General features: G+C 40.2%; 2 protein-coding genes across 2 annotated transcripts; both read left to right on the top strand.

The window, feature by feature from the left end:
* The first annotated feature begins 380 nt into the window (after positions 1–380).
* Positions 381–1,944, top strand: LOC146391802 (syncytin-A-like). The gene has a single exon (XM_084922898.1). It carries the CDS (start codon positions 381–383, stop codon positions 1,476–1,478), a length of 1,098 nt encoding a protein of 365 aa, XP_084779024.1. The 3' UTR covers positions 1,479–1,944.
* A 13,796-nt stretch (positions 1,945–15,740) lies between these two features.
* LOC146391801 (sentrin-specific protease 2-like) lies at positions 15,741–17,614 on the top strand. The gene is made up of 6 exons (XM_084917471.1): positions 15,741–15,803; positions 15,925–16,013; positions 16,689–16,794; positions 16,992–17,097; positions 17,246–17,307; positions 17,401–17,614. The coding sequence occupies exons 1-6, from the start codon at positions 15,747–15,749 to the stop codon at positions 17,491–17,493; spliced, it is 513 nt and encodes a 170-aa protein (XP_084773597.1). The 5' UTR covers positions 15,741–15,746; the 3' UTR covers positions 17,494–17,614.
* Positions 17,615–21,620: the final 4,006 nt, after the last annotated feature.

The raw sequence follows: 21,620 nt of genomic DNA, 5'->3' as shown, positions 1-21,620 counted from the left end.
TGCGCTCCTGGTGAGCCTACTAACACTCACCCAGATGAGAGGAAATAAACAACACCACCTGCAAAAAAGATGGACACATGACAACTCACACCTGCGCGACCTGAACCAAGACCATAACCACCCATGGATGAACAACGCGTGGTATAGGTATGTGTACGATAGAACACGCACCGACAACAGCACGGAGTGCTATGTGTGTTCACATATGCCAACAACGGCCATACACGCAACAATATATGGAATGGCACCTGAACTCGACGAAGCGGTGTGTGTGTTCAACAAGGCAATAACTGGCAATTGCTCACGCAGAGTTTTGATGGCAACAGGACTGGCCCTAAAAGGTCAAAGCATAAAGAAGGAAGACCGAATTCCATGGTGTAATGACGCAGACGTTAAACCTGTCACGAAACCAATTTTGCAGCGATGGGTCCAAACCGAACAGACAAACCCCTTGTGCCTACAATCTCACAAACTGGAACTACACCTGCAACGAAGAACATTGGGTAAATGTCAAGGCCAACAACACAAAAAGCAAATCATTCGCCATAATTCTGCCGCCTGACATACAACACCCAATATGTTTTAACTTCTCGGACGGAAGCAGACAAGTTGGACGTAACCGCAACTGCACACACACACTTGACCTGACCCGATCCACAGGAATACACACCTTCAGAAATGGAACTTTCTGGGTCCAGGGAGCCGCTTGGGCCTGCGGGCCTAAAACCTACTTCATGCTCCCACCAAACTCCACCGGTCTGTGTGCACCAGTACTAATTTCAGACCACACCTTCAAGATCACAGCAGAGACACATACACGCACATCAAGAGCAAAGCGTGAAGTCACTAAAGTATTGCCACATGACCCAATCTACGGATCAGATGTGCCTAAGAACTTCAAGCTATGGACTAATGGTCAGAAAGTCCTCCACTCCTTGTTCCCCTGGGTGGGAGCTGGAAAAAACATGCTCAGGATCGAGACACTTGACTACCGTTTTGGATTGTTCCTAAATGCCTCAATGAAAATCAACAAGGCGCAAAATGAAGAAATCGACGCAATACGCATTGTAGTGATGCAACACAGAGTCACACTGGACATGATTCTAGCTGAAAAAAGAGGTTTGTGCGTATTGTTTAACGCCACATGCTGTACATACATCCCAGACAATGTGCATTCGCAAAACATGACCGACGCTCTGAACACCTTGAGAAAGATTAGGGACGCTCAACAACAAGACTATGTCACAAGCACTGAAGATTGGTTGACATGGTTGCTAGGTGGTTCATGGAAGTCCCTACTGATTAAAGGACTTGTTTGTATTGGATTTTTGCTTTTACTATTATGTGTTTTCACAACATGTGTAATACCCTGTCTGAAGAAAATGGTGTCAAACATGGTGACGACCTCTATCAACGCTTATGTAACACTGTCTCAAATGGAAGAAGTTTTGAAAGATGATTCATATAGTGATGTCTAGTCTAATTGAACACAGGACTGTTTCATGACGTTCAAACCGAAAATGTTCAGACAAGAGGTTATGAACTGAAAAATATAACAGTACTGTCATAAAAGAAATCTAAACAACAGGAGGGAATGTCAAAGGATTTTTGCCTTTAAAGGTTTTATTATTCATATAATAATCAGCTAAGAGTGTTTATATTTCTGTTTGTACTCAACCAGCTGCATAGTTAACCGCTGGCTCTCTGCTCTATAACGGAAACTGTGTGCCGTCATATTATCTGTCAGCAACAGGAAACCGCCACCCAAGAGTAAGAAACGACCTTGTAGAGAACACAACGTTTTGAGAAGTCACACCTGCCTGCTTGACTAGATAAGCATAGTATTTCCTTTTTTGTATGCTTCATGCTGTGTATAAATAAAGGCAGAGAGCTGCTGCAGGGTGTGAGTCTCCGTTGAGCTCTCACCCGTGCACGTTAAACTGCTGAAGTGTCTGAGTGTTATTTCATTATATCTGAGTGTTTGATAAAAGATTATCTCTAACAAAGTGAAAGAGATTTGACGTTGACGTTGAGGAAGACAACTAGGGTGTATGACGTGCCCTGCCTTAAATCGCCAGCAGCGTTGGAACATGAAGGATGAAGGGAGCGTGTCAAGCTCTATCCGATGGCGCAGAGAGGAAGTTTCAGTGATGGAATTATGGTTCTGTGAACAGCACAAATGCCAGGTGACTGTGAAATAACTAACAGCACTTTTCCCAAAATTGAAGCCAGTAGCTGGGAATGTGAATTGCTCTGGTACGACAGACCTGCTAGCCTGACCCCAAGTATCTGACCCGCTGCAGGACATTGAACTGCTAAACAAACTGGAAGCAGGCCAGTTACCCATGTGTATGAAGGGCAGTGGGTCAGTCCAGGTTGGGGATTTGCCGTGGCATTTGTGCAACGTCACCTATTCTTTTTGCCCTCTGCAAGAAGGCATTTAAACAGAGAAGCCTTTTGTCTACACATCACCTACACTTCTCTAAGCTGGTTGAAGTTTTGAGCCATGGGTGGATATAACTCAAAAAGGGGGGAGAAGATCATAAACAACTTGATCCAATTTCCTTTAAAAACTTTTTCTGCAGTGACAACAGGAAAGGAGAGGTGTTGTGAAAGCAGATGATTCACCAGTTAACTCTAACTCCCACAGGATGTGTTAGATTTGTATTGTTGATTGTCATTTATGCTTAGAAATATCTACTCACATATGCTTAGAGTTTTATAATCAATGTCATGTTGGTAGAGGTTTGATCCTTAGTAGTCTGTGGAGACTTTGTGTGCCTCCCAGAGCACTCTGGCATGCACACACAACTTGAGGTCAGAGGAGAGGTTATATCTGCTTTTACTGATTTATGGTATAGGAGGACACCTACTCTGTATCTGGTTAAGTATAAGAGCCTTTTGTTTAGGTGGACCGCTAGACTCCTGGCACCAGCTTTGGGGAGTCTTCACAGGTTCATACTCTGACCACACACACACACACACACACACACACACACACACACTTACACAACGCACAGGCAAGGTACTCTTTGTTTGTATATATACGTCATATGTTAATGAACCTATGCATATTCATGTAACCTCAATAAAAGAGCAGTGTTACGGGAGAGCGGACGAGAGCAACTGGGGTCAAGCGAAGGAACGGCGTTTGTCCGGTTCTCTCCCGTGCACGAGAAACAGAAAGAACTATGCCTACTCGTGTCTTGCTTTTGCTGTGTAATTAAAATGTCTTCAACGTTCCAGCGAATAGGTTTAAGCTACAAACCTATCATTAATTGGTCCTTCGACGCCGGATCCCTGGAGTCGGCATTCACCGAGAGGAGAAGAGACACGCTGAAAGACTGACGTCAGCCAGGAAGTTCCTGTAGTACAGTCCCGAGAATTTGTCATCTGGCCGGTGGATTAGCTGTCTGTTTTCTCTCCTCGATGAATGACTATCGGCGGGATCCGAGGCTGATATTACACGCTAAGCAACACCAAGTAAGTTCCTAGAGCCCTACTCTATAACCGTGTGAGTGTGTTGTCCTCCGCCACTTTGTGAGGCGTTGAGAAGTTCCGCGGAGTCCAGACTGTGCTGGACAATAGGCCTATTTTGTGTTGTTGTGTGAATGCTGGCGTGGTCTGTGACACGCTTGTTGTTATCATGGGTTCCCGAGCAAGTAAGACTGCCTCACAGGGAGACGACACATTCATGCAAGAATTTACTCCCAGCAGTGCGAGGTATTTATATGCTTCTTAACTGTAATGAGAGTAAACTGGTAGCTGGAGGATGTCAAATGTTAGAAGTTGTCAGAAAACATAGCGGCCCTGAAGAGTGTGCAGAGAAGGCCAGCCCACACCAGCAGCAGTTAAGCTATGCTCTGATGAATGGCTTTCACCCACCCATTGCTGATTTTATTAGGAAACAAAATGTTAAATCATAACTCTGACGGGTCCGTCAAATGCATTAACTGCACCCGCTGTGCACAGGAAGGAATTAAAGAAACATAGATGAAGTCACAAAGCCCTGCAGTCGCCGCTTCCCTAGCAGATGAGATCTTTTTCCAGGGACAGGCTGGAATAGGGCAAAATAGGGGTAGGAATAAAAGAGGTGAAGGCCCGCGGAGACCCAGGTGGAGACACGGCAGAAGAGATGGTAAATGCTATGCATGTAGACAAAGGGGTCACTATGCTAGAGAGTGTCCTAAGCGCAAGCCTGAGTAACCCCACCTGTAATAAATGATTACTACCCGTCAACACTGCCAATACACACACATGTTTAGATTATTTTTTTTAGCTTGCCCTGATCAACAACAGCCTGTGCTCCAGACCATATATTTAATTGAGGTGGATAATTGTTAAAAGTAATCTGCATTAAGCTTAGGGTTGCTCAAAATTAGTACAATGACATATGAGCTGAAGTAAAATAGGCAAATATTTAAACTAATGACGTGCCATAGAGGCACTTGACCTGTTTGAACGACTGTCATCCCATTATGAGCCATTGTTGAGATATAGAGCACACCTATGAAAACAACTAATATGCTGAACCCTGTATGAAACAGCTAAAACTACATGATGGAGAAGCTGAATTGAATATGAAAGTGCAAGTCTTTGCCACTGTGGGCAAAGAACGCAACCACTGTGTGAGGTTGCGTTGCGGTCTCTTCTGAGCTGATGAGCAAGCTACACATTATCAGATCGAGAGCTGGCTGAGAACTTATCAAAGAGAGGGAAACAGAACTATGATAACTGTGATAACTGGAGTGTGCAGCGTTTCCATGAGTAGCTTTCCTGTATCTTGACTCATGTGTGTGGAGTGTTCATAGCATCAGCATCATGTTCTTGTTTATTTGTTTTGTTGGGTTGAAAACTAGCTATATAAACTTGTGATCATACTTATGGATCACCATGGCACATATCATCAGCCATATGATTTATTTACGCAGATGAAAAAAGTGAGTGTGAATGTCCGTGACGTCGCAGTGTGTGTGCGCGCTGTGTAAAAGTAATTGCCTCCAATTGTGAGAACGATGATTTTCCAGGTCACCAGTTATTGTAGAGAAAAAAAAAGAATAAAAAAGTGACAAAATTTACATTGTAGATGAAAAATAATCATAGGAAAAAGGTTTTGTGTTTATCAGCCAAGAACAACTACAATCTCATTTTCTGCTTTTAAGAAAGGAGAGTTCAAAAAACAGAGAGAGATGTGTGTTGATTAAGCAGTGATGATAATAATGAAAATGTTTTAGTTTTGTCACTTTCAGGTGAAAAGCAGACCTTAATCAATTTTCCACATGCAGCGGTCAGAAGAAAGTTATAGTTTAACATCATTGGAAACATTCAGGCCAAATTCTGTCTGACTTATTTACAGCACCATGTGTCCCTCAACCTCACAATCAAGCTCTCACTCCTCCCCGAAGACAAGTAATGCAGCTCCAAAGAGCAATAACATGGCAGATAAAGAGACAGCAGCAAAGTCCTGAGCAAAGAGACCCAGCAAGCAGCAGCAGTGTGGACAAACTGCATCAGAGAAGAAGAGCAAACCCATCATCCTGCCTGATTGGATGAATGGCACTGTGTTTCCAACAAGCTGCAACTTCACTGTGCATGTGACAAGAACGTTTGAGGAGAACTGAGGAGACTGTTGGAGTTTGACATTTGCCACTTTTGGAGTAAAATGGCAAGAAGAGACAGTGAAGAATACAGGACAAAGCTGAAGGAGAACTGCCGGCTATTGGACTGTTGAAGTGGGAGAGGACAACACAGAGTGAGAGGAGTAGGTGAGAACACAGAGGAATGCTGTTGTTTAACCCTTAAGACCTACCATAGAACCAAGTCTGCCAGAGCTTATATTATATTTTTACATGTTGTAGAGCCATTTTTGGGATCATTTCAAGTTGATATACATCAATACAACCATTACAGCCTAAATTTTAATAATATGCATGCATTAAGTGCATAGTAATTACATAAATTGCAAAACAGTGCAATAAACTACAAAAAAAATTCAAATCGTTTTTATTTTTTAACATATATTTCTAGTTAGAGAAATTTAAGAGGCTTATCCCTCAAAACTGTAAATACAAAAAAGTTGCACAAACTAGTTTCCCACCAAAGGAAATTTATTTTGAGTGTCTTCATAGTTTTGTTTTTGAAATACACCAATTTCTATACACTGCAGGAAAAACGAAAATAAATATTATAGTGCAAATTTGCAAAAAAAACAGCATATGCATCAAAATAAACTATTTCCAGCAGTGCAATATGAGTCCTCAGCATCCCAGAAACAACACAGAAAGTCATGAAGTCAAACATAACTTTTAAAAACACCAGTATAAGCTCATGAGGCCTTGATGGTAAAAAACTACATTTCCGCGAAAATGACGTCACTTCCGGTTTCGGGCAGGTCATGGCGGACATGCGATAGTTCATGCTGATGGAGTAGGAAGTGTTATGAACAGCTGATCGGATCGGCAAAGCGAGTTTCTGGAATATTATGCTTTTGTTGCTGCAAGTGCTTTTTATGCAGTTTTTGCAAAGCTATATGTGGAAGGAAACCGTGACCTAGGACAAGCTGATGGCATAAGATGTAAGTACAACTCCTCCGGTTTCATATGCAAAAAAAAATTATTGCGCTAGCTCACGTGGTTGCAGTGCTACCGGGATTTAAAAATAGTTACGCAAAATGGAGCGTGCCCGCTCCGACCGGCTCTAAAGGGTTAATGTGGGAAATCAAAATTTGGGTCAGCAAACCTGGGAAAAAAAATAATTGTGAAGGAGTCTGAAACACTGCAAAAAGAAACATATACAAAATCACACACACAAGCAGAACATGCATTAACCCTACTAACACAAACACAAGAGAGCTCATGAAGATTAGACAACATCTTGAGTATGTGAGTCTGTTTATCATCTTGTCCAAGTCACTTTGTGTGGTGAAAAGTGATGCAAAGACCAGTGGACTCATAGCACATTAGTTAACCCTTTAAAACCGGTCAGAGCGGGCACGCTCCGTTTTGCGCAACTACTTTAAAATCCCGGTAGCACTGCAACCACGTGAGCTAGCGCAATAATTTTTTTTGCATATGAAACCGGAGGAGTTGTACTTACATCTTATGCCATCAGCTTGTCCTAGGTCACAGTTTCCTTCCACATATAGCTTTGCAAAAACTGCATAAAAAGCGACTTTATGACTTTCTGTGTTGTTTCTGGGATGCTTAGGACTCATATTGCACTGCTGGAAATAGTTTATTTTGATGCATATGCTGCTTTTTTGCAAATTTGCAGTATAATATTTATTTTAGTTTTTCCTGCAGTGTATGAAAATTGGTGTATTTCAAAAATAAAACTATGAAGACACTCAAAATAAATTTCCTGTGGTGGGAAACTAGTTTGTGCAACTTTTTTGTATTTACAGTTTTGAGGGATAAGCCTCTTAAATTTCTCTAACTAGAAATATATGTTAAAAAAACAAAAATGATTTTCAATTTTTTTGTAGTTTATTGCACTTTTTTGCAATTTATGTAATTACTATGCACTTAATGCATACATATTATTAAAATGGAGGCTGTAATGGTTGTATTGATGTATAGCAACTTGAAATGCTCCCAAAAATGGCACTACAGCATGTAAAAATATAATATAAGCTCTGGCGGACTTGGTTCTATGGTAGGTCTTAAAGGGTTAAGAAATGATCAAATAATAGCAGAGAAGTGTGTAAGAAAGGCAGCTTTAAGAACATGCCCTGCTGGAGATGCAGCTCCACAGACATTGATTAAACCTGCCTAATAACACAAACACACATGCAATGACAATCAGCTTGTTTTCTCTCACCAGTGTTAAAATAGTGTCAATTTAACAGACACTTGTTATCAAATGCTGAGTGTATCCAATGCTGACAATTAACTCTCTAGGTTGCAGGACAACAGTTTAATTTTTGTGGGAAAAAAAAAAGATTCTGGTTTGACCAACCAGTGGTCAGACAATAAATTTAGTTGTTAATATAGTAAATTGGGAGATGCTTCCTGCTTGACTGATGCTGCACAAGTAATTTACTGTATGAGGGAAATTCTCTTTTGTGATAACATTTTGAACATGCATTTCTGTTGTCCTGTCAACTTGGTGGGTTAATAGCTGATATGCAAATTAGTTGATCGTTCTTAGATTAATGAAAGGTGACTGAATTCTAGCACAAGTGAGTGTTGGAGTTTGTTAGAGTGGAGACTCTAAAACACTGAGTTTCCTGGTTTTGATGTGCGAGTGAATCCTGTACCTAGATACACAACTCTGAATACATAAGAACAAACTTCTTTTGTGAAATACCTGATGACATGTCACATGTTTTATGATGACGGGGAAGAAAGGAAAACTAAATAAATCTGTGGCCTAAATGAGTGAAAAGCACAGACCTGGGGATTAAACTCATATCTAATAACATATTAGGCTTATGTTGTGTGTTGTGCGGCTGATGGTTGGTTTGGAGTGAATCTAGCTGATGGTTTTTCTTTTGTTGTGAAGTTGAGCCTGCCAATTAGTATGATGGTATAATTTACCCTCCTGAGATAAGGAGCATGTGTAATTAATGAGGCCTTTTTATTTTGATACTTTGACAGTGCACTGAGAGTTTTTGTTTGATGATCTCGTTTGAAGCAGATCTGCACGATTAGAACAGAAGCACTACACGACACATCGTCGAGAAAATTGTTACGAGTTTCTCCACATTAAAATGGGCTCAGGAGAAAGCCACTTATTTGGGACAATTAGAAAGTAAGTTCCTGTCCAAAAAGGATTCAGCGAGGTAATCCGATCTAAAGTTCTTCTTTTTCTTTTTGAAATGACGTCATTTTGCTGAGAGTGGAAACTAAATGCGACGATAGGTTCCACTATCAGCAAAAAAAGAATGAATGAGTGAAAGGAAAAAAAAACTGACTGACTGACGTAACATGACTGTGCGAAGTTAACCCCCACCTGTCAAAGGTGCAGATGAATCTATGTGTGTTTCTTTTTACAGGAGCAGAAAGATGACAGCAACATCCTAGGTTGCGTGAGCTTTGGCCGTACCGATTTAGCTTTTAAATGCCACTTTCTGTGTCTGTGAATCTACCAGGGGGTGTTATTCACTACCTTGTGTTGCTCACAGAGGTAACTGTGACAAAGTGTGTATACATCTGCGCAGCGCTAACATTTGCATTCTCTTTTCTACAGCATTAAAGTTCTTCATGTGGTTTGATCATGTGATTTATACCAGGACAACTAGTTAATGTTTTTCTACTACAGGATTTCTGGGTTTATGTGTGAAGAAAACTGTGTTTACAGGTTATGAGTGGTGATGCTGTTACACTGTGTTTTTGGGAAAATGTGAAGGTTACTTTGACGATGTGAATAAGTTGTGAGAAATTTCCTGTGTTGAAAGTAGTGTCACTTCTTTCCACAGCTATGGATGGTTAACTTTATGGTCTTTTTATAGCACCTCTGGAACCTGTCAACTTGTGCCTGACCACCAGGTTGGTCCATGTGTGTTGCTAATGTTTGTTTTTTCGAAGAATGCATGTAGAGGATTCAGCAGAAGCAGACAAGTGACATGAGAAAAACAAATGAGAGATGCAGTGTTTATGGAATAGTTTAATATGGGGCTCATTAGCTGGCCACTGTTGAGCTCCTAGTGATATATGAGTGGAGTGACTTTGCTTGAGGGAAGTCACCGATTACATAAATGGCAACTGAGTACATGGGATGATCCATGTCTGAGGCAAATTATGGTAATAATTGTAGTTTATTGATTTGAGAGAACCTGCACATGACACTTGTCTTGCTGGTGCTGAATGCTTTATTACTCTTATGATACAATTTTTTATAAGTGTGAAGTTTGATTTCACTTCCAGATCTTGTTTTCCAGGCCATGATGGTGTGTATGCAGGCTCCAGGCAGAGCCGGGTTTTAAGCAAACTTAATATGCAAAACACACTAACATCTTTTATTGCTGGGTTATAGGTCCGGGGTGGTGCTGCTCCAGAGGAGGAGACACCCTGATGTTGCCTGGGACATGATCTAGCTAACCTTTTTCTTTCAGACAGGAATCTGGTTTTGATGAGTTGACTCATGGGATTCTCCATGCGTCAAGAGGAGGGGTCCAGGATTAACATGAAACAATGTTTTTATGATTGTTGCAGTGATTTGTGTGATTAACAGTTCATTTACGGGTATTAAACCTATGCAAGTGGTGCATCCAGGTTCAGATGACGCTTTGATGGCCTATAAGTGAAGTTTACTGAACTAAAGAATGTGGTTTGATGATGGCTGACATGCTTTCCAAATAGAGGTTTTCCTCCTAGCAAAGAAATACAGGTGCAGCAGTCAGAGTATTGCTGAAAGGAATCTCCTGAGAAATCTTCAGAGGCCCAGTGAGAAACAAGAACCATTCCAGACATAGCTGACAGCCAGGCAGTGGTTGAAGTCAAAGGTTGAGCTGCTTGGGGCCCATCATGAGATCAGATTCCGGAGCCACAGCAAGGACCATGAAGCTGCGTTGGAATGAGAGATGTGCCAGGGGGGCTTTCCAGAGGCCAACAGAGGAGATTGTGGACAACAGACGGGCACCTGAAGGATGAGGGGAGCGTGCCAAGCTCCATCGACAGCGCAGAGGGAGTCTAAGGATGACATCATGATTCTGTGAAAAGCACAGGAACCAGAAGCTATGGTGGTGATGACAGCAGTTTCCTATGGACATCACCTAATGCTGTGTCACTGTACTGTGCATACGATGACACTGAAGACTGCTGGGATCATAACAGCAGTAAGATAACTGGATCCAGCACCGAGTATCCCAAGCTCCAAGCTGGAGTGTTTTTGAAAATGTTAATTTCTCTTTTGACCATTAACAATTCATTTGTTTGCTTGAAGGATGCAGTTTACCATTGAATGAGATCAATGAGAAATTGGATAACTGCTAATATATTTGTCAAACTGTGTGCATTTACAGTAATTTAGGGTGATTTGACATATGCTGAGTATAAAAATGGTTGCATTGACACTGTCAGACATGAGGTATTCATAACTGAGGACTTTTCTAGCATAACTGTCAAAAGGGGGGAAATGTTAGATTTGTATTGTTGATTGTCATTTATGCTTAGAAATATCTACTCATATATGCTTAGAGTTTTATAATCAATGTCATGTTGGTAGAGGTTTGATCCTTAGTAGTCTGTGGAGACTCGGTGTGCCTCCCAGAGCACTCTGGCATGCACACAACTTGAGGTCAGAGGAGAGTTTATATCTGCTTTTACTGATTTATGGTATAGGAGGACACCTACTCTGTATCTGGTTAAGTATAAGAGCCTTTTGTTTAGGTGGACCGCTAGACTCCTGGCACCAGCTTTGGGGAGTCTTCACAGGCTCATACTCTGACCACACACACATACACACACACTTACACAACGCACAGGCAAGGTACTCTTTGTGTGTATATATACGTCATGTGTTAATGAACAATGTGCATATTCATGTAACCTCAATAAAAGAGCAGTGTTACGGGAGAGCGGACGAGAGCAACTGGGGTCAAGCGAAGGAACGGCGTTTGTCCGGTTCTCTCCCGTGCACGAGAAACAGAAAGAACTATGCCTACTCGTGTCTTGCTTTTGCTGTGTAATTAAAATGTCTTCAACGTTCCAGCGAATAGGTTTAAGCTACAAACCTATCAGGATGCCTATAGTGAGAAGATTTGGGGGGTTGATAGGGGTCATAAAGAGGAGTGTGACCAAGCTACGGCTTTGCAGTTAGCTGAAAGCCACATGGATAAACAATAAACTCGACTGATGTGTTCTTGGTTCTCTTGGCTCATCTGTTCACCTGAGCCTCAGGTACCTTGGTGTGATGTTTGATTCTGCCATATCCCTAGAACAACACTCTCGCCAGTTGATTAGGAATTGCCTTTTTCAGCTAAAAAAAACATCTCCAAACTGCGAACTTTGCTGTCTAAATCTGATTTAGAAATGGTTATTCATGCTTTTATTTCATCTCACTTAGATTATTGTAAAAGCATTTTTCTTTGTTTGAGCAAAAGGAATCTTGACCGTCTCCAGTTAGTCCAGAATGCTGCTGCAAGGCTTTTAACTAAGACACGAAAAAGAGAGCACATTACACCAGTGTTACGTTCATTACACTGGCTTCCAGTACATTTTAGAATCCATTTTAAAATCTTGGTACTGACTTTTAAAGCTTTGAATTGTGATGCCCCTGCCTACATTTCTGATCTTTTAGAACCCCACGCTCCCTCTCGCAGCCTGAGATCTTCTAATCAAAGTCTGTTGGTAGTCCCACGAACTCGTTTTAAGACCGGAGGTGATAGATCTTTTAGAGCGGTGGCCCCCAGGTTGTGGAACACTCTCCCTCCATCATTACGTTGCCTTGATTGTATTTGTTCTTTTAAAAAGCAGCTTAAGACTCATTTATTTAGATTTGCTTTTAATTAGATTTGTGCTGTATGTTTGATTATTAATGTATTTTATGTATTTCTGTTTTATATTACTGTGAAGCAGAGGCAGACATTTGATACACCCGGGGCTTAGCCCTAAAGGGTAGTATGCATGTGGGATTGGAGGGGGGGGGGGGGGGGGGGGTTGGAAATGACTGAAAGATTAATAGGCTCTGTTTTGAGTTTTGTTCAAAAACGAATGACTTCATATAGGGAAAAATTTATATCACACATGCAGGACACCTTAAACTACTTTTTTAATTAAGCAGCAAGGCAGAACAAAATCAAGGCTGTATCATGACACGAGGACTAAACCCCAATTCAACCAGACCCAGATCTGATCTGGAATTAAAACAGGACTACAACAGTTCAAAATCAGGACTACTGAGGACTTAACCAAGACAGAACCAGAATCAGAACTAGATGATAGTAGCACTAAAAATCATCATAGACCTGCACTACACTTATTTTTTTATTCTACCAAAGGTCACTATTTAGATTGAGAAAAGTTTATATAATTATTTAGCCTCATTGTGCAAACAAGCTGCATAACTTAATAAATATGAATTTGAAATTTGAAAAATAACAAACCTAAAAAGAAACACTAGGTACGAGATACATGAGGACCTATGATACGGTGATACTTTTGGTAAACAACCATTTGACTAACATGTGTGTCTCACCTGCTCTTGTTCATCTCTGTTCTGTCCTCATTCTCCTCTCTCTCTCTGCTCCTTTCTCTCCCTCTCTGTTCCTCTCTCCCTCTTTGTGCTGACAATCAAGCCAAACACCAACATCATCAAATATACAGTTGAAACCAGATATTTACAAACTCTTCAGATAAAAACACAAACACTTTTTTAATTGTAACATCAAATCAGACTAAATGTTTATTTTTTTAGGTTGATAAATATAAAAAACATATTTGTTAACTTTAAGAGTAAAGAGAGAAACTATCTGTATTTCCTAGATTATTTTGTCAACCTTTGGAAACATCCTCTATAGAGTTAACCCGTTTCATGTGAAGCTAGAGACACCGGCAACCATAGTCAATTGTCTTCCAGGGGCCAGAGCAGGCGACATTGAAGGAAATTTAAAACTGCTGGCTAAGGGTAAACGTAAATTCAGTAAAATCATAATTCACGTCGGCAGTAATGACACCCGGTTACGCCAATCGGAGGTCACTAAAATCAATATTGAATCGATGTGCAACTTTGCTAAAACAATGTCGGACTCTGTAGTTTTCTCTGGTCCCCTCCCCAATCAGACCAGGAGTGACACATTTAGCCACATGTTCTCCTTAAATTGCTGGCTGTCTGAGTGGTGTCCCAGAAACGATGTGGGCTTCATAGATAATTGGCAAACCTTCTGGAGGAAACCTGGTCTTGTTAGGAGAGACGGCATCCATCCCACTTTGGATGGAGCAGCTCTCATTTCTAGAAATATGGACAAATTTATTAAACCCCCCAAAATATGACTATCCAGAGTTGGGACCAGGAAGCAGAGTTGCAGTCTTACACGCCTCTCTGCAGCTTCTCTCCTCCTGCTACCCCCCCAAAAACCCATCTCCATAGAGACTGTGTCAGCTTCCAAAAAGACAAAAAACAAACTAAAAACCAGCAACAAACAACTTAAACATAAACAATTACAAAGAAAGAACAATACAGTATCCACATCTGAACCAAAGAGTAAAACAGTGAAATGTGGATTATTAAATATTAGGTCTCTCTCCTCCAAGTCTCTGTTAGTACATGACTTAATAATTGATCAACAAATTGATTTACTCTGCCTTACAGAAACCTGGTTGCAGCAGGATGATTATGTTAGTTTAAATGAATCAACACCCCCGAGTCATTCTAACTACCAGAAACCTCGAAGCACAGGCCGAGGGGGCGGTGTGGCAGCAATTTTTCACACCAGCCTATTAATTAATGAAAGACCAAGACAGACTTTTAATTCATTTGAAAGCCTGATGCTTAACATTGTCCACCCCAGCTGTGAAACTCAGAAACCAGTCTTACTTGTTATCATCTATCGTCCACCTGGGCCTTACACAGAGTTTCTGTCTGATTTCTCAGACTTTATATCTGATTTAGTTCTGAGCTCAGATAAAATAATTATTGTGGGTGATTTTAACATCCATGTAGATGCTAAAAATGACAGCCTCAACATGGCATTTAGTCTGTTATTGGACTCAATTGGCTTCTCTCAAAATGTAAAAGAACCCACCCACCACTTTAATCACACTCTAGATCTTGTTTTAACATATGGCATAGAAAATGAACATTTAACAGTGTTTCCTGAAAACCCTCTCCTGTCTGATCATTTCCTGATAACATTTACATTTACAATAATTGATTACACAGCGGTGGAGAGTAGATTTTATCAAAGTAGATGTCTTTCTGAAAGCGCTGTAACTAAGTTTAAGAATATAATCCACCCACTGTTATCATCTTCAATGCCCTGTACCAACACAGAGCAGAGCAGCTATCTGAACGCTACCCCAACAGAGGTCGATTATCTTGTTAATAATTTCACCTCCTCACTACGTACGACTCTGGATACTGTAGCTCCTGTGAAAACTAAGGTCTCTAATCAGAAGTACCTGACTCCGTGGTATAATTCTCAAACACGTACCCTAAAGCAGATGACTCGTAATCTGGAGAGGAAATGGCGTGTCACAAATTTAGAGGATCATCATTTAGCCTGGAGAAATTGTTTGCTGCTTTATAAGAAAGCCCTCCGCAAAGCCAGAACATCTTACTATTCATCACTGATTGAAGAAATTAGAACAACCCCAGGTTTCTCTTCAACACTGTAGCCAGCCTGACAGTCAGAGCTCTGTTGAGCCAACCATCCCTTTAACGTTAACCAGTAATGACTTCATGAACTTCTTCACAAATAAAATTTTTATCATTAGAGTACGTCACTGTTAAACAGGCTTAAGAAAGCATTAAACGTTATTCTGCAGATGGTACAAGGATCGCATTGAAAATGATTGAAAATGAACTCCATGTCCAAAAACAATCCTTAGAAAGACCTTTATTAGTCTTGGAGGAAGTAATGTGCAAAACCACTTATAAAAAATATAAGATAGTCCTGCTTCTTGCACAGGTTAAAGAAATGAGGGGTGAAACATGGCTGTCGCAGAGTACTTTATAAGTGGATGATATATAATATATCATAAATTGCTTTAATAAAAAAGGACTCTAAACAACATGTTATTGCATTTCTTTTTTTTATGTCTGAAGTGAATATTTTTATTGTTTTGTTTCAATTTAAGATCAAACCCATGGAGCATGAAGTCATTCTGGGAATTGTAAATGAACATCATCACTGGACATTAGTGGTAAAAAAATAATTGCATTTACAATATTCATCAAATCAGTTTTATAAGACAAATGCATGGCATGCAGATAATCTTAAGTCTTGAATTATTACATGTAATTCTCCACATAATTTTACTGTAGGTCATTTACCCACAAGAAAAGAAGTCACTGTATCTTGATCCACTCGGAGAAACTAAACAAGGTATCCAAAATTGTTTGGAATCAACAAGGTAAGGATAAATGTTGAAATTTATTTTGACCCTTTATTAAACTCTTTGTTGCTGTTGTTATTTTTGTGTTTATTATGACAATTATAAGTATGATGTCAATCCAAAATTTTTTTAAAAAACAATTGGTACTCACAATTAAAAAACTAGCAGCAACAGGTTTAAATTTTTGTGTTGGCCTTCTGATATTGTGGTGTTATGGGTTAATTTTGCCTTTAAAGAGAAGTCTCCCCATGTTTCAATGTTTATTTGAGGACCTGATGTCTGTATGAGATGATGTTTTTACATTAGAAAATACAGCACGGGGAGAATAATGTTTAGTAGTTGCATAAAGTGTTGCGGAGGTTTAGCACTAAAACATCAGACAAATGTCTAAAATAATTTCACATAGGTTATACATGTGTGAATTTCATCTTTGCTCCTCCTCCACATCTCTTCAAAGTGTACTGTGTAAGTGATTGATTTCTATATCATGGGCGGAAACGGGGAAAAAAGCACAAGTAATTGTCCACGGAAATGCGTTGTAGACTTTTAAAAAGTAATGATTTTAACAAAACAGTGTGGTCAGTGTTCTTAACTTGATGTTCAACAGACACTTAAGCTCTCCATACTGTTCACCTTTTTGTGTCACCAAAATTTTAAAACATGTTATTTGTTTTTATTGTACTTGTCTTTCAGGGCATTCATGCGAAAAAAAGGATGCAACGTCTCAAGATGGACTTGTGACACAGTCAAACACCCAAAACAAGTGGACGCTACCTCATGTGGAGTCTTTGCATTGAAAGTACAAGTCTTAACCGTAATACATACATATATACGAGAATATTGGAAATGTTGTGTTGTAATAAATGTTAATGACAGGAAAAGGAATACAAGATAATTACACAATAAAAGAAAGAAATTGATTCACAGAAAACAAATTACTATAAAATAACATTTACGATATTAGCCTATTTAGTCATCTTAGAATCTCTTTTTCAGTTTGCTGAAAAGATCTTGCGAAAAGAGTCAATAGACTTTCCGTCTACAAAAAAGGCCATAAGCACACACAGGCTGCAAATTGCCACCACTCTTCTCCTAGAGACAGGCAACTCATTTTCCACCATTCAACGTTCTCAGATCATGAATATTTTCATCATGATGGCTGTAGAAACAAACCATATAGTTGTCTGAATGAAGTAATAAGTGCAGTAGGTAGTATACTCTATGTGCTATTTTTTCACTTTTTAAAACAGATGACTTGACAAACATCTGTCATTTCTGCAGGGAAGAAGAGCATGAAACTGACAACAAATGGGTAATGACATCAAGAAAGACTGCTAAATGTTATGATCAATTCCCATAAATGAAATTTTAACATTGGGATTTGTAATTATGTATTTTTTTACAGATTCAGTGTGAGATGTGTTTGCGGTGGTTCCACCAGCTCTGCGTGAAAAGCCCACCACCAGAAGATGTGTTTATTTGTTTTGCTTGTACATAATTGACACTAAAGGTCCACAGCTAGTGTTCTTATGGCACACATTGTTGAGAACACATATCTACATATATAGATGTAGATGTTAAATTAAGAAGTCTAAAAAAACCAAATGGTCTCCAAAGTTACTGTAGTTATTAGTTACACTGTGATTTATTTTGCAAATAAACTCTTTCGTGATACCAACGCCAAGGTGCATTATTGATGGGGGGGGGCACATTTTGGCAGCCGATGCCACACAGCCTGATAAAATCTGTATCCCTCAATAACTTTTGCTGTGAATAAGACATCGTCTCCAAAGTTACTGTACTTATTGGTTATACTGTGACTTATTTGGCAAATATACCCTTTGTGATAGCAAAGACAATATGGATTACAGATAGGGGGGGCACACATTTTGGCAGCCGATGGCACACAGCCTGATAAAATCTGTATCCCTCCATAACTTTTGCTGTGAAGAAGAAATCGTCTCCAAAGTTACTGTACTTATTGGTTATACTGAGATTGATTTTGCAAATAAACTCATTTGTGATAGCTTCGCTACAAAGTGTAAACTGAGTGTAAATTCACTGGAGAGCGACGTGTTTCCATGATCGCATCTGGTTTTACAGTATTATAGTATCAAAGTCTTTTTCTAGACAAAGTATTCCCAGCAGGTTATTTCAGTGTACAGTTTAAGGTAAATTGTCTTCCACACGGCACATTACAATGTCACGAAACTAATATTAAATTCATCGAGTCTGCTGTTTTCCACCTTTTACTCTTTATTGCGTCGACTGCAGATCAGTGACAAGTAGCGTACAGAACGGAGCTGGGCAAGTGGCTCCTCCTACTTTGCGCGCTCCCGTGAATGGGGAAACAATTTTTGATGGGGGTAACTACTTTGGCACAACACCGGAACACTTTTCCTCTCCTTTTTCCTCCCCCTTACCCTCCCTAACCCTAACCCTGCCCTAACCCTAACCCTTTGAATTAATGCAGGCTATACACCACAAAAACATCATTGATAAAGCTATTTTGACCGAAATCCCCCCTACGGGAATGAGGAGACAGATATTAAAACTCACAGCATTTATCAGACCCTCCTCCCCCACGGAGGAACTTGGGGAGGCAGTGGCTAGAAATACACAGACATGGTTGCAAAATAGCCTTTCTATACTGCAGGAACACTACACTAAGATTATGGCACATCACAGTCACATAACATGGGGTGATACAGCTTTTCAGGTCACGGCAAACTGGATGACAAAGCGTTACAAAGCCAGGTTAGCCGAAGGTACGATGGAGGCAGTCAGATCTCTACTCACTGAAAACTTGGAGGGCTCACACATCTCTGCTCCCTCGCATCTGTAGAATCCTTTGACGAAGAGACGACAGATGAATTAAATCTAGAAAGCGAGGAGGAATTTCCACCTCTGAGTGAAATAAACAGACTAAAACAGACATCGTTATACCCTGAAGTTCAGATTACAAAAAACCCTACCACTCAGGACTCACAATTTACCCCTTTGATAGATGACCCCGCGCCAATACCACAGTTTAATAAGGTCAGAGATGACTTACCAAGCCGGGTTATTTCTCCTATCGTCCCTGGAAACAGCGAACAGGTGACCGGGTCTGCTCGGGATCCACAGCGGACAGGTGTAAGGTCCTCCTCACCATCGTGCCCCCCTCGTGCTCCTCTTTGTCCCTCCTTGACCTCCCACCCCGTGTTGAGACAGGGGGAGGGGGAGAGACCAAGGGGTAGGTAAAGTTAGGCCTCCGATCCCTCAGATAGATGATGATTTTGTTCCCTCTAGAACAAACTGGAGAAAACCTACAGATACAGCAAATAGGAGCGAGATACAAATTAGACCTGAGGCACAGAGAGGACAGCAGACTATGACTAAGAGTCATTCATTTCACCAGACGAAAAACTGTAACTCTAATGTGTCAGTGTTCCAGGTTAGTCCGGAGATACAAGCCTGTAATGACGGGCCCCAAAACACCAATCAGACCCATTCTTCTGCTGCCAGAGCTCTGACTGACGGTGCAGGGGCGCCCCCTGGGGGAATGGAGGTTGGGATTAAAGCTCGAAAGGAGAAAGGAGGGCAAGTGGCCAGGCAAAGCTGGTGGGGAATAAAACCAACAACATGATGATGAAAAGGTCTGAAGACCACAGTGTGGCCGAACACCAAAGTGTGGAGACCTCATCTGACCCCAAAAATAGCCACCTTGCCGCACCTCTAGTTAGATCCACCTCCCCTCAGGGGCTCGCTCCTGATACGGTAGAGAACGAGAGAGAGAGAGACAAAAAGGTATAGAAAAATAACAGACGCTAAATGGGTGTCGTCCTAGTTATCATACAGCCAGAAAGGGCAGAAAAATTGCAGATTGGGCATTCTGTGGTAATAAGCCAATTTGGTTTTTGCGTGACTCTAATTTAAACCGTATACCGGCCTACAATAATGACCATATTCAAATCAACAGCTATCCGGGGGCTTCTTTCTATCATTTTCTCCAGGTATTGGAGAAGATGCCTGTTAATCCACACACCAAATTTGTAGCTTTGTCAGTGGGTATAAACAATACGGATCAGGACGCAGTTTCAAACAGTTAAGAATGCTATACAAAAATGCAAAATCTGTCTTCCCAAATGCTGATGTAGTTTTCCCATCACAATTTTTCATCTTTCCTCCCAAAAGAAGAACAAAGAAATCTGACTCTCATCAATAACTTCGCTGCAAAACGGTTTTTGGTCCTGAACCCGCTTTCCGGGGACCATTTTAAAACGACTGGGGACAATATTCACTGGACACAAGATACAGCGAAATGTATATTTGCAAATTGGTGTGACCAGTTATGGCTAAAATTCTAAACCAAAATGCCTTAAAACCTTAAAGCTACAGCGGTCAGCATACAGAATAAGAATTCTAATTTATGTTGATTAAAGCAGAATGTATTGTGAACAACAGGATAAGAGGAAGCAAGGTTTAAATTATTACTTCTTAAAAAAAGGATAGTACCTTTTTTGATCCACACGAGGGAGCCAGAACTCAAATTTTGGAGAAGACCGCACTTACCAGTAGCCATGTAGTGCGATCTATCATCTGCAAAAGGTGTTCTCCAATGTATGAGGGAGAAGCGGGCAAGACTCTTGCAGACAGATTAAAACAATATCTGTATAGCACTGGGTAAGGCAGATTTAAAACTCCCTTGGTCCAACATTTTCAAACACATCCACCGAATTTTCTGGGCATCCTGGGATTGCAATCCTGTGCAGCGTGGATGGAGGGACAGAGGAGGAGAAATGAGGACCTGTGGATCGAAAGATTGAACACCAGAACTCCTTATGGGCTAAATTTTAGATAGTACTAATGTCATATTGATATTAATATGTTATCTCTTGTCTATTGTGTGATAATAAAGTTATTGATACTGCAGGATTTGTGAAAGGAGTGTTTAAGTTACTTTGTATTTATTCTAGTCTTGCTGAATGGAAGCCTCTGTGGGTCCTCTTATGTAAATAATTTGGTAGTGATCTTTTTCAGTTGGTCTTCTTTTCTCCCACAAAAAAACAAAACAAAAAAAACATTAATTAAACCTACCTTGGTATTCTTTCCTTGACCATAATATTCCCTTTAATGACAGGGATCTTGGTCTGGAGAGTGAGAGCTCCAAGTGAAGTTGGATTTTCTTTTTTGTGTGTGGGAAAATGGAATTAAAAAAAAAAAGACGATTAGACCACTGTAAATAATAATTTGATCACTATTGAAATATATTCGGAATAGAGATTCTATTATATTAGTGTACATATTCTGTAGGATCTGTTTTATTCACAGGTTGTCCCCTGTGAATGGGTTTGTATGCTTATTAATTTCACTGTATATAGGAGCACTGAAAACCTACTAATTACTTTATGAAGGTGAGTGCGTGTGAATGCTAAGTTAGAAAAATATAGATCCTTTTTCCTCTTTAGTTAAGAGGGAATGAAAATTTATTAGAATGTCTATTTCTTTAAAAATACAACTCAATAAAAAGCTAATAAAAAGAACCGCTAAGAGGACTTAGGGAGAATAAAGTCTTAAGGTACAGGGGATACAGGATTATAAATGGGTGGAGAATTAAGGACCTCTGTATGCCAGTGCACCAGA

This window comes from Perissodus microlepis, chromosome 3 (assembly GCF_051167445.1).
Source record: "Perissodus microlepis isolate ML-2025 ecotype Zambia chromosome 3, ASM5116744v1, whole genome shotgun sequence".
Lineage (NCBI taxonomy): Eukaryota > Metazoa > Chordata > Actinopteri > Cichliformes > Cichlidae > Perissodus > Perissodus microlepis.
This window is presented reverse-complemented; position numbering and strand designations above follow the sequence as displayed.